The sequence below is a fragment of the Colossoma macropomum genome, unplaced genomic scaffold (genome assembly GCF_904425465.1).
Source record: "Colossoma macropomum unplaced genomic scaffold, Colossoma_macropomum, whole genome shotgun sequence".
Lineage (NCBI taxonomy): Eukaryota > Metazoa > Chordata > Actinopteri > Characiformes > Serrasalmidae > Colossoma > Colossoma macropomum.
In genome coordinates this window covers 10,172,191-10,185,148 of record NW_023494791.1, presented here as the reverse complement: position 1 = coordinate 10,185,148, position 12,958 = coordinate 10,172,191, and the positions used below count along the sequence as shown (strand labels likewise).

The 12,958-nt window shown below is 39.0% G+C and overlaps 1 protein-coding gene across 7 annotated transcripts in view; it reads left to right on the top strand.

Moving 5' to 3' along the window:
* ttc7a (tetratricopeptide repeat domain 7A) overlaps positions 1-12,958 on the top strand; it is a 66,515-nt gene that overhangs the window by 2,095 nt on the left and 51,462 nt on the right. For 6 of the 7 annotated variants that reach the window (XM_036573821.1, XM_036573822.1, XM_036573818.1 and 3 more), the window contains exons 2-4: positions 763-946; positions 5,516-5,679; positions 9,891-10,059. In XM_036573821.1, coding sequence (XP_036429714.1) covers positions 817-946; positions 5,516-5,679; positions 9,891-10,059 — 463 coding nt within the window. In that variant the 5' untranslated portion in view covers positions 763-816. Of the gene's footprint in view, positions 1-762; positions 947-5,515; positions 5,680-9,164; positions 9,324-9,890; positions 10,060-12,958 lie in introns of those variants that run through there. The other variant, XM_036573819.1, reaches the window with a different exon arrangement.

The window sequence follows — 12,958 nt, the reverse complement described above, 5'->3', positions numbered from 1 at the left end:
GAAATAGTGGTAAATCTGAAAAAACAAGCTGTTTTGCAGCCTAGTGTGCTGACCGGTTAGTGAATGGTGCATTTAGAAAGTTTAATAATGTTTACATATTACTTCAAACTCCTTTATTTAAAAAAAAGTGAGGGAACTTAATTTTCTGTGATGTGGGCCCTTTAATAGGAAGGACATTAGACCTCTTACATAGTCTCTTGTAGTTCCTTTCTTTGTTTCTTTGCTCGTTTTTCCTAGTTTGCCCCACCATAAATTATAATGCTTACCCGCTTTGTTAAAGAATGAGCTGTATATGTTTTAAAATATTGTTTATGCTAATCATGATATTAGTAGAATTTCGGAATATTTTATGAGAATGAACATGACCGATGGCTTTGCTTTCAAAAAATTACAAAAAGTATATATAAATATTAAAAGTATCCATTCATTTTTATTGTCACATAAAAAATATCATTAGGGTGAGTTAGAAATGTAAATAATGGAACACATGATGCCTCAATGCTTCATTTATAAGATAATGAAAAAGGCTGTTTATCCTGTATGACATTTTTATCGACCTCTCGAAGGGGCTCATGTTTCTCAGAGTTTAGGCTACAACCAGCAGGAGTCACAATCCACCACTGAGTCATCAAACAACTCTGAAAACCAGCAGTGCCTTGAAGTTTTGTACAGCTGCATCCAGCAGTGTGCACATGCTCAGTGCTCTCTCTCTCTCTCTCTCTCTCTCTCTCTCTCTCTCTCTCTCTCCCTCCCTCCTGGCAGTGTGCAGTCACTCCACTGGTGTCAGGAGACTACGGACACAGAGACATAGCCGGGATGTCGTCCAGGATTTCTTTCTCTCAGTACCGACTGGAGGCGGAGATTGAGCGCTGCCGTGCTGAGTGCCAGTGGGATAAGATCCCACCTCTGCTGGAGCAGCTGGCAGCAGCTCGGCTGCATGAACAAGGTGAGTTTACATGTACGCTCTGTCAGCACTGCTGCTGCTGTGCCTTTTCACTCTTCACTCCCCTGGAATGGATGGTGTTAACGTGTGAACTTTGTACTCCTGTCACAGGCGGCTGCTCCCACTTGTCAGTCTGATTACACATAAGTTTGAGTTGTCAACATTGCACTAGCCGGCTGTTTGTCACTCGTGAATGACATAATGGCTTAAACTGGTGACTTTTGCTTTAGGTACGGTGTGTCGTTAGCAGATTGATCTGCCAGACACATGACAGGGTGCTGAACACACTCCTGAAATGTTCACACACACACACACACACACACAGAAACCACCAGCCCTGCTAAAGTAAATAAGGGTCAAGTGACTACCCTCAGCAGTGTGGAACCTGTTGTTAATCCAAACAATACAAAGTTTCTGAAAGTGGAAAGGCCACAGTACACAAGATTTTGCCTCAAGATGCGTCTCCTGACCCACTGCAATACTGCTGTGATGTTCTCGTACATTTCCAGCCATAATCAAAATGAAAACACGCTCATTTGTTGAAAGCACTTTTTGAAACTTTAGGTGTCCCCAAAGTTTCAAAACATGATTTAAACAAATGAGCTTGTTTTCATATTCTCAGCATAAACACGAAGCAGGGTTATTTTGACAAAAACAATATCACAGCTAAATATCTGTGCTTATGCCTAAAACAAATAACTTTGCTTTGCAGTTATAAACACAGTCATTAGTGTATGCAGCAGTTACAGCATTTTTTTATGCATTGTCACAAATATTGACCAAATAAGCATGTTTAGTCATTAATATGTTATTCCAAAAGACAAAGAAAGCATGCTCATTTTTCATTTTATTGTAGTTGCTTTCCAGTGCATTTGGGAAGTTGTAAGTCATTTACTGTGCGTAATCTGACTTGCTTTAGGTTTACAGCCATACAGACAAAATACTAATAATGTGATTACATGACTACATCATGACTATTCAATCAATCTTTATTTAAACTCGGAGTACATTGAGGGAGACCCTCATTTACAGTGTAGCTGAGGCCAATACAGAGATCAGGGATGAGAAGTTAAGTAGTAAAAACATAATAAATGCTAAAAAGTAATAATAATCATTGTAGTAAATTAAGAAGGTTAAATCAATAAACCATTAAAATTACAAGTATATAGTAACTTAATAAACAAGATAAAATAAAGGTAAATAAAACATATAATTAGCGAAATAAATAAAGACATAAAAGATGTAAAACCATAGTTTGACAATATTAAAATAAATAAAAACAGAATAGTAAAAATAAAACAATAACTAAAAACATACCAAAAATCACAATTCCGATGATTTCGGATATGCTGTATATTGCAATATGAAATATAGCAACATATTTTGATTTATTACTTTTGACTGCAGAAACCTTGTTTCATGTAATGAAACTGTTTCTAATGAAACAAGGACTCTACATGTACTTCTCCTCTATGAATATTTTTTAAAAATACATTTTAGGGCCAAAATGTTTTCTTAAAATGATCATAAAACAGTGTTTTCGGCATCAGGCAGTGCACTCATAACCGTTTCATGTAGTAACTTTCTGTGAGGGAACTTTTAGAGGCATTTAAATTCTTTAGATGGTAACACTCATCTGGAACTGTGATTGGTCAAGAGGCTCGCAGCACACAGTCAAAGACACTGATTGGAAGAAGGCCTGATTTGGAACTTGAAGCGTTCTGCAATATCAGTATTTCAAAAGCCTGTGTTGAAACAGTCTGGTGCAACCCTAACAGCCAACTATGTCCACACCAGAGCCCTCAGAGTGGGACTGAACCTTAGCACAGAGAGATGAGCCAGACATCCATGGCTTGTGGGTTCAAATCCCTGCACAGCTGAGGTATTCCAGGTTGCACTTGAACAAGACACTGAAATCCCTTCTGTTCCAGGCAGTGCTTGTGAAGCTGAGCTGCTCTCGGACAGGGCGTAGTTCCGGTCTATGTTCCTTTGTGGGACCAATGAGGTACACTCTTAGCAAAGAGGATTCTGTGTAGTACCAAAAAGCGTTCTTTGGCTTAAAACAATAGTGAAACTCTTTTCAAAAAGGGTTCTGTGTAGAACCATTAACACTCAAAGAACGCTTTGCATGATCAAATGGTTCTTTGCACAGTGAAATTGTTCTTCAGATTGATGGAAAATGTGCTGTATATGGTTCTATATAGCACCAAATAGGGTTCTTCTATTGTTACGATGTCAAGCTTGTTACAATAGAAGAACCCTTTTTGGTGCTATGTAGAACAAAAATACCCTCTCTATCAATCTGAAGAACGCTTTCACGATGCAAGGATCCCCTTTAATCATGAAAAGGGTTCTTTGAGTGTTCATGGTTCTATGTTGTACCATCTTCTTTAATGAAGAACCCTTGAAGAACAATCTTTTTTTTGTTTCTGTTTGACTCAAGAGGCTCAGTACACAAGACTTCTCTGCCTGGCTATTGAGAACACCTACTCCCATTGCTGCACTGCTATTCTGTGTAGCTATAGATCAGTAACAAGACATTTGGCTCTTTATGCCTGTCAAGTAACAGATGGAAAAATGTGCAAGATGGTGGATATTAACTTGACGCACAACACACGGAGGTGTCTGCTCCTCCAGACGAGGCGGAGTTCAGAGGAGGAGTGCGAAAGCTCGGACCAAACAGGAAACACTTCATCTGCAATGTGTATACAAAAGACCTAAGAAAGGAAAAAGAACGTTTTACAGAGCCTTCTGGTTCAAGCTCATTTTTATGCCAACGCAAACACAACCGAAGCCATTAAGCACCATTAGAACATTACCGTTCTATCTCGGTCTCGGCTATCTTCAAAAAAGCATAGCAGTCTGATGACCAGTGCGTTTCCTATCAGAGGTGATAAGGTTCAGCATGACCATAAGCAGGTAGCCAAACATCTCTTGATCTCTCTGCGAGATCTCTCTGATTCCAGATCCGCTCCCAAGAGCTCCCAGGAATTAGCTTTCTTGGCTTGGATATGTTGAAATGCTCACAGATGTTGACCACACAGAGCTCTAAATAGCAGAGGTGTAACAGGTTATCTTGTTGAAATGTCATTGTATTACAGGGAGGTACTGTTTCATGTCAAGTGTCTAGAAAAATAATGCGTGAATAGACATCAAAAACATTACTAAATGGATTTTACCTTTTTTGGTGTGTGAATGTAAAGGCATGTACCAATGTCAGTTTTTTGGGCTTTTTCTAGTAATCATGCTCAAAGTTTATAGCAGAGGTCAGGGCTCGGGCAGATAGGGTTAATATGGGATAATCAATACTCAGAAAACCAGAGGGACTAGCAGGCAAAGTCAAAACTAAGAACTAACTAGAAACAGTGAAACAGGAAAACAAGGAACACTGTAAACAAGAAAAATAGAAACACTAGCAACACTAAAAAAACGTTTAAACCTCTCCTAGAGGTGAGGTGATGAAATTGTTCTCATGATAAATTACATCACTATATTTTTTTTTCTGAAAAACGCTGCTTCTGCAACAATTGATGTATCATTAAAAAGGCAGATTTAGACCAATTATAGAGAGCTTGCAAACAACAACTAGTGTATCGTAAATGCATATACTACATAGTCAATGCCGTGATTATTGGCACCCTTGGTAAACATGGATAAAAATTGTCATGAAATATGTCTTTGTTTTTAAAGTTGCACTATGCAATATTTAAAAAAATAAAATACATTTTTTTTAAAAGTTACTTTATTGAGTCTGGGGAAATAAGCATGATAAAATGTCTATCCTTGTGCTGTTGCGAGTCTCCCTGTAAAGCCTGAAATAGTCATTTGAAAGTCAGACGCATAGATTCAGATAGACCAGATTCTGCGGGAGTTTTTGAACCATACATATTGATGCCACATGCACAGTCAAAAAGAAGGTCTGGCTCGAAGTTTAATTAGATGTAAATGCAAAATCAACATTATAATGATGAAGATATGATGACAATAGTAGATAATTCACTCACATCATCAGAAGGCACGTTCCTCACCAGGTTTTGACTGAGTTCTCTTTGAATGCTCTTTCAGTGTGCTCACTGTTGTCAGATTCATTCGCTTAGAGAAGGGGTCCGAAGCTCAACCGGCGTTACAAAATGTTTTTCTGCATGTTGCATGCAGTTACACATTTCTCCCCAAAATGCCAAAACTATGGAGCTGACTATATTAAGAAAGTAGCTGATTGAATGTGAGCCCATAATGTCATTAACTTAATTTATTAATCTAGTTTTACCAGGTGTTTGCTTGTAACCTTTTTTAAAAGTGGTTCGGCTTTGCTGGTGCATTTTATTCCAACTTGTTCACAAACCTCAGAAAAATAAATACAGTGATTCATATTGTGTTTCATGAAAATAAAGTAAGTGTGATGTTATATTATTGCCGCTTTGCACACACTCCTCTCTTATTATTTTAAGGTATGTATAAGATGTTATTTTGAATAGAGACTGATTGTCCATTTTCACCTTTTAATTCAGTGAAGCATAATGATTAAGACTGCACGTGTCTCTCTCACTGTTTCTCTCTCTCTGGCATGTTAAGATGACTATGGGACATTGCTGTTGGCTGAGGCTCTGTTGGAGGAGTGTCTGCTGGAGAATGTGACTTTACTGAAAAACTCCACGCCCCTGTCTGACCAAACTCAGCCCAAACTAGCCAAAGCCAAAGCCCACCTCAACAGCCTCCTGAGCAGAGGACGTCTGGAGGTGCGTCTCGTTTCTGTTCGTATGTCTAAGGGAACAAGATATGAAATCTTTTTTTCCCCAAACGTGGATCAAATGGGTCAAAAACTAAACGTTAAACAAATCACTCTCTTATAAATAAATATTAAACTTAATTGTTGTTGGCTTGGATGTATTGGATGTATAGTTTTAGGAAAAGCTTTGGTGTAGAACCTTTATATTATGTGGAGGTTTAAGGAACACAAAGTTCTTCCATGGCATTGCTCTAAAGGACCCTTCTGGGCACCTTTTCTTTGTAAGAATAAAAGCCTATGTGGTGTATTGATCAGAATCTGTTTGGAAACAATCTGTTGACCATACTTCTACCTAACAGTAGACCTAAACCATCAAGCCAGCTGCCCATCCCTTCCACACCCCAGCCTTTTTTATTGCCTGTGATTGACCCCAATGCACATATTAATGGTGTACACTGCTGCCGCTCCCACAAGCAAAACCGTTGTACTTTGAACCATCTATACGGCAGCCTCACTTTCCCAGACATCCCATAAGAGGCAAAATTGAAATTGGTTGGGAGGGAGGGGTCCTGTTTTATTTCCTTGAATAAAATTAACATTAACTGGCAAAATGAATGACCTCACACAAGGTGGCTGTTGAACACTAGTTTTCATTGTGTTCAACATTAGATTCCTCCCCTTGGGTAAACTGCAAACTTGCCCAGCCCAAAGTCTTAATATAACCGTACAGTGTAATGCACAAAGACGTGTTGCTTAAGTCTAAAACTGGAGAAGCTTAAAGCTCAAGAAAATCTCCAACTGCTGAGAAACTTTAGGTATTGCTGACCTTAAGTCAGCAGTTGGGATGTATTGATACAGATATCAGGTATCGACCCAATTCCATGCTCATTTACTCATAAAAATACACTGATACCATCATCCACTATCACCTGATACCTTGTTGGCAGTGAATGAGGGTCTGCTTGTATACCGAAGTGTTGATGATGCTGTTGCGGTTGGACACAAAGTTATTAGTCAAAACACAATCACAACCACTTCCTCTAGATGGGTGAACACACATAGGCTAGCAAAACGGAAGCAAATAAGTCGGCATTTGTGGTACAGAATATGCCAGCTTTACTCTGTTTGACAATAGAATTGCAAGGTATAAACGTTAATATGTCAATTTTTACAATTGTTTTATAAAAAAGGGCTGAAGAGAGACCATTTGTCCTACGTATGTACATCATAGCCTGCTTTTAGTTTCAGAGCATAGTCTGGCACAAGTTAGCAAAGCTGCTGCTGCTCAATATTTCAACGTGTTTGCAGTACTTGGACACACTGCATGAATTGAACACTTTTATTGATAATTGTTCATAAGCAGAGCTGTCTGTAGAGGCTGTGCTTCATGTAGCGTGCCAATTAGACCAAATGTTTTGATACAGTGTGAGCATATTAATTGTAGGCTTTGTCCATATACAACAGTTGATTCAAACGTACCGTGGGAATGTCACCCGATAACAAGATATCTAAAATCACACATTGGCTAGACTTAAAGGACATTCAACTATAGTTCAAGCAGCCAATCAAAAGATGTAAAACTCAAAACGAGAGCTCTTCAGATGCTTTAGCTTCAGATGTGATTCCTGCTGTCATCATCCTATAGAGAGTGTTGTTGAACAAGACAGTTGAGAAACATGGAATCAAAACTATGAAACATACTTTACTTACAGCTGTACAGAAGGTTCTTCTTAACTGCAATGCTCCTCAAAGATAGCTAATGTAACATAGCTAACTAATCAGGTAGATTTTAATGGGTTTAACTGTTAAAAAGCATTGCACTCATTTACACTAACAATTTCTCAATTCTAAGTAGGGTAATCATTATGGTTCAGGTATTGGCAAGTACTAAAAACATGTACTCATACTCAGTCTAAAAAAATGGTATCAATGCATTGCTAGTCGACATGCAATGAATAACACTAGCCTATGGCATTATGCAGTACCATATATGATATTTTGCACAACAACCAACATATTATCAGATTTTTTTTGACTAAATCTGCCTAAATAATATATTTTAAAAAATTAACGGAGAAAAGAAAGGCTGTTAGACCTGCTTGTTGTGTCTCCTTGTCTGATTCTATGTGTAAAAAGAATTTATATTGATACAGATATAAAGTAAAAAGACTCCTGCCTAGTAATACTAGTAAAAAAACTACAGAGATAAATTGAACAAAAATATATTGTGAAAATAGTATCCACCAGCATATAGGTCACCTCATAGTCACCAGGGGACCCCCCAAAGCCTCTGCCACAATTTGAACTCTGGCTGTAAGAATAAAAAGTACAGAGTAGGGCTAAAAGTAGAGACAGACCTGCTGTGCTAGATTCACATGTACATGATTTAGCACTTACTCAATCAGTATTTTACTCACCAACTTACCTTGTCCTTAAAGTGCTGGTGAGCTGCAGACAACACTGTCTTTGTGCTGATCATGTAGTGTGAATTTCTGATACTCTGGCATACACTGTCAGAGTGCAATTACAGTTACAGTTATTACATATTAACTACAGTTATAATGCTTGCTTTCTATCTCTGAAATGAACAAAGTTTCACTCAACAATCTTCATTTAACTTTAAACGCTCGCCACTCTTCAGATGTATTCCCTGACATTGTTCACTGGGACAGCATACCAGTGGGACAACATTTATTGCAGGCTTCATGAAATGTGGTAGTGAATCACACTTAAAGTTGTTTTTTGGCCACCTCTCAGGTCGTACTTGTGTCATTAGTGTCATTAGTTCAAGTCACATGAAGGCTTTTTAAAGCAGCAAACAGCTACTGCTGTGGCAACTGAATTTGGTTTGTAAAGCCTCTGCTTGAGCATCGTTCTTAAACCCTTTGAATCTCAAGCCTATCGTTCAGTTAATATTCTTAATACTTATTATTTAGTGACTACTGTGAATAATTTGGTAACTAGTATGAAATGAATATTTACATCAAGTAGTTATGAGAGTGAGGAACTGAAATATGGGCCTTTATACAGGATCTTAAGGCTACTGCACACTAGACGCAACAAGCAGACGTTATTTCACGTTGTGTCCTTTAGCCAGAACACGAGATCGTAAAGAGTTAGTTTGTGGATACCAAACATAATTCAGAAAAAATATGTTTTATTTCATTGATTCTATATGAGTCAAAAAAAATTGTATAAAATGCTTCTTGAGCAGTATGTGGTAGTCTTTTTTCATTCAAAACAAGCTGGAGCACACCTGATTCCACTTGTTTAATCAGTTGGTTTCAGTCTTTAAACTGCTGATCAGGTGACCCCTGCTTTGTTGGATTGAAAACCTGCTGCCACACCGGCCCCTTGGGGACAAGATTTGGTTTAAAGGGATGTTCTTTTTGAAAATGTCTGCATACTTTAATCATTGAGATGTAAACAAAGTTCAGTGTTTTGAAATGAAATGGTTCATTATAGGTAAAAGTGCTGATTCTGATTTCTTTACAGTGGTAGTGACTGGAAGCAGGGATCACAACATATACAATGAGGATATAACCGTTTTATTCACCACCAGCGATCCTTCATGTGTCTTCTTAAAAAGTGGAAAATCTGAAAAAATAGTTCAGACGTCTGGTTCTTATCACTACCGCTGTGAACTATTTGTTGGTACGTTCTTCTAGAACAGAGCATTTCACATCAAACCACTCTGAATGACTTTGTTTATGTCTTAATCATTTAAATATGCAGAAATGTTGAAAAATCAATGGAACATCCTTTTAGGTGAGTAAACATCATCCAAGAATCATGAGTTTTCCAATCGTGGTGATGGCGCTCGGCTGCTGTGCTGAAATATCTGCTTTTTGTTCATTTTGCTGCATTTGCAACCCTACAGAAATAAATATTATATTTTTCTGTAATGCTAATCCAAGGAGATTAGTCACGATTTCTACATTTTATAAATGTTTATGTATCTTCATCTGGCAGATATGCACTTGGAAAACATTGTATGTTGGCATCAGCCCATAATCCCCATATTAGTGCATCCCTACTGTCTACAGTAGTAGTGTCCAGCTCCAGTCCTGGAAATCCTTAATCCAAACATACACAGTTCACCTCTGTAGGTAGTTCATGCTTGAGCATATAAATAGGGAGTATATAAACTGTGCTGTACTCCGACAGTCTAAGACTAGAATCGGGCACTCTTGGTCCAATGCTTTGTCTGTTTCTTCACAGCCACATTACCTGAATGAGGCTCTTCTCCTGCTGGCCAAAGTACACTATGTACAGGGTTGCTACCGGGACGCCCAGGGAATGTGTGCCCGAGCTGGCATTGAAGAATTCACACGCGATGAACAGCCCGTTTACCATCTGCGCCTGCTGGCAGAGGCCTTCGTCATCAAAGGTACAAATCACTTAGAAATGACTCATGAGTTTGCACTTAGGGCTCGGGTTTTGCTAACACTGTCAGACGGAATCCTACCGCAGTGATAGATCACAGGATTAAGGAGTCATGTCATGGAAAACCAACTTTGCTTTGCTTTTTGAAATGACATGTAAAAAGGATTAAATTTTAACGCGTACCGTTCACTACCCAGTCCGTATGGTCCATATATGGAAACCATACTGGAAAAACCCGTAATGGATTAATTGTTTCTGTGATGTCACGAGGACCAGCCTATTCAGCCTATGGCTGTTTAGCTCCACCTATTCACACTTAAGTTAACTTGAACTGCCTTTTGAGTACCACATAATACATGGTGGCCAGTCAAAAGTCATTGACAGGCACAGTAACATAATCAGCCTGTTTAGTTCTGAGGGTTAAAAAGAGGTTGGAAAATGGTATAAAAAAAGGAGTGGGAAATTGTACCAGTGGCAGATGGAGTCAGATACTCGCAGCAGAGGCTTGGGTTAAGATCTTTAATGCCAAAGGGGTTGTCCAAAATCACAGTCGATAAACCAAAGCAGAAAATCAAAAGCCAGAAAATCAACACAGAGCTAAAAGGTACAGACAGAATCAAAGTCATAAACAGAAAATGGATCATACACGGGAAACCAGTCCCAGGAGAAACGCTCAGTATGCACACAGTGTGGCGATACTTCGCAAGAAACCTAAGCTGAAACCCGGGCTTATATACTAAACTAACAAACAGGTGAAACAAAGAACAGGTGTGGATGATCAGTAGTCTGGAGAAGCTGAGCGATGACAGGTGGATTGGTTAGAGTCCTGAGTCACACGACAGAGCGAGGAGTTCTTGGAAATGTATTCTGAGGTGGCCATGTTGGCTGTAGTCTCAGTCTGGCTGGAGGGAGGCATGACAGAAATGTACTGCTGGTGCACTGCTGATTTTTTTTTGCTTTTATGCACCTACAGTAACCTACTTTATATGTTTTATGGAGCGCAACAGTAATCTTTGTTCTTTAAAATGGTCATGTAAAAATTAATTATGACCATTTTTGGACATAGAACCATAAAATGTTATAAGTGGACCTGGAGCAAAACTGTAAAATACAAGAAAAATGTAGGATAAGAGTCCTTTAATAAAGTGTAATAACACATAGCTACTCATGAGTGAAATGCTACATGTTGTGTTTGATTATTTGTACTTGTGCCATCTCATACATCACGGCACCGTCCACAGAGCATGTTTAAAGAAGCCCTGATCCAAGTTGCCACCAGTAGTATTTGTGATTAAAGAAAATGGAGCACAGTTTGGATGGGATGATACTTGGCAGCGCTGCTGAGGTATTCCATCTTGCACTAATTAGGTCCGCAAAATGGCAGAGTTCCCAATCAGCAAAGTACTCTTATAAACAGAGTCGACGGTTTAGCTGCTCCTCGACTGGCTAAACTTGGATGACCAGAGGGTTTGTAGCGTTATGTAGGAGTTTTCATAAGTCTGAAACAACATTTCCATATATGTCCCTGAAACTCCTCAGCTTGGGCTGTTTAAATGCAGTGGAGCAGGTTTCTCCAGAGGTTCTGGAGCTGTTCCATTCCGCAGATTAACGCCTGCCTCAGATATGCTCACACTGGATTCAGAATGGGAGATGGACCTTTTACCACCACAGGACAGGACATTTGAGATGAAAATGTCTTGTGGTGATTAACTTCCACATGGGTGTGTTTGTGTGTAAGTGTATGTGCTTTGTCTTCACATCACTACTCAAAAATAAAATGGACAGCCCTGAGAACAGGAAGGAATGGCTAAAAATATAGAGACTGGCGTCACTGTCTGTAGAAAAGAAGCCATATATAGTTTACCCAGAATCTTAGATTTAAAGGGCCCATATCCTGCACTTTCCTTGAGGTCCCCTTCTAAGATTCATATCTATAATAATGTATTAATTCTTTGTTAATTCATTTTTACATGTATATGTAAGGTGAGGCTTGATGGCTTTGGGCTGAATAGGTGGAAAATATATATGTAAATGAATTGCTTTTGTGACATCACAGAAACACAGAATTCAAAACAGGTTGTTTTTACAGCTTAGTTTTCATATATGGACTGTATGGACTGGCAAGTGAATGGCTCATTTTGAAACTTCAACTATGTTTACATTCTACATCAATCTCTTTTTTCTTAAAAAGTGAAGAAAATTTGGTTTTCCATGATCTGGGTTCCTTTAAAGAGAAGGTGACTTGAACGTTTATCACGGGTCACTTGTAATTGTGTGTATAGCCAGATGACTTCTCTATCCCACTTCTATCTGCGTACACACACAGTGGCCTGCAACTGCATTTGGTAAATGAGTACTTCAATAAAAGGAACTGTTCTGTTCCTCATTCACAATGAGGACGTTTTTTCTGTATCCTCTCATGTGGTATTGTCTGTACGTGCAACCAGAACCAGCAATTGACTGAGGTTTACCTTACAAAACCAGCCGGGTCTTGGTGGTCTGGAGCCCCCTGAGCCAATAAACAACAGCACGCACTTCCAGACTGATGACCTTACTGAGTAATGACTATAAGCTCTCCTAGTGTGGTGTCATGTGTCTGGCTACTTGCTGCTGGTAGGTATCAGTCATCGCCACATGACAATGAAAACGCAAGCTCCAAATCGTTACTAGAGTAATCTGCTCATATAGTGTCTCTGGCAACGTTGAGGCATGGAACCAGATTTTCACTGAAGCTTCTGGCCAAGGCTAGTTAGCTGTCCTCTAGCAGTAGGTTTAGCAGATGCCGCTCAGCATGAGTTAGATTTACTCAGATCTTTCTGTGGAAATGAAGTCCTCGCTGTAGCTGTAGGCCAGGAGTGTACAAGCTTTTTATCTTGGAAGTTAAAAGTGTAATGATTCTGAAG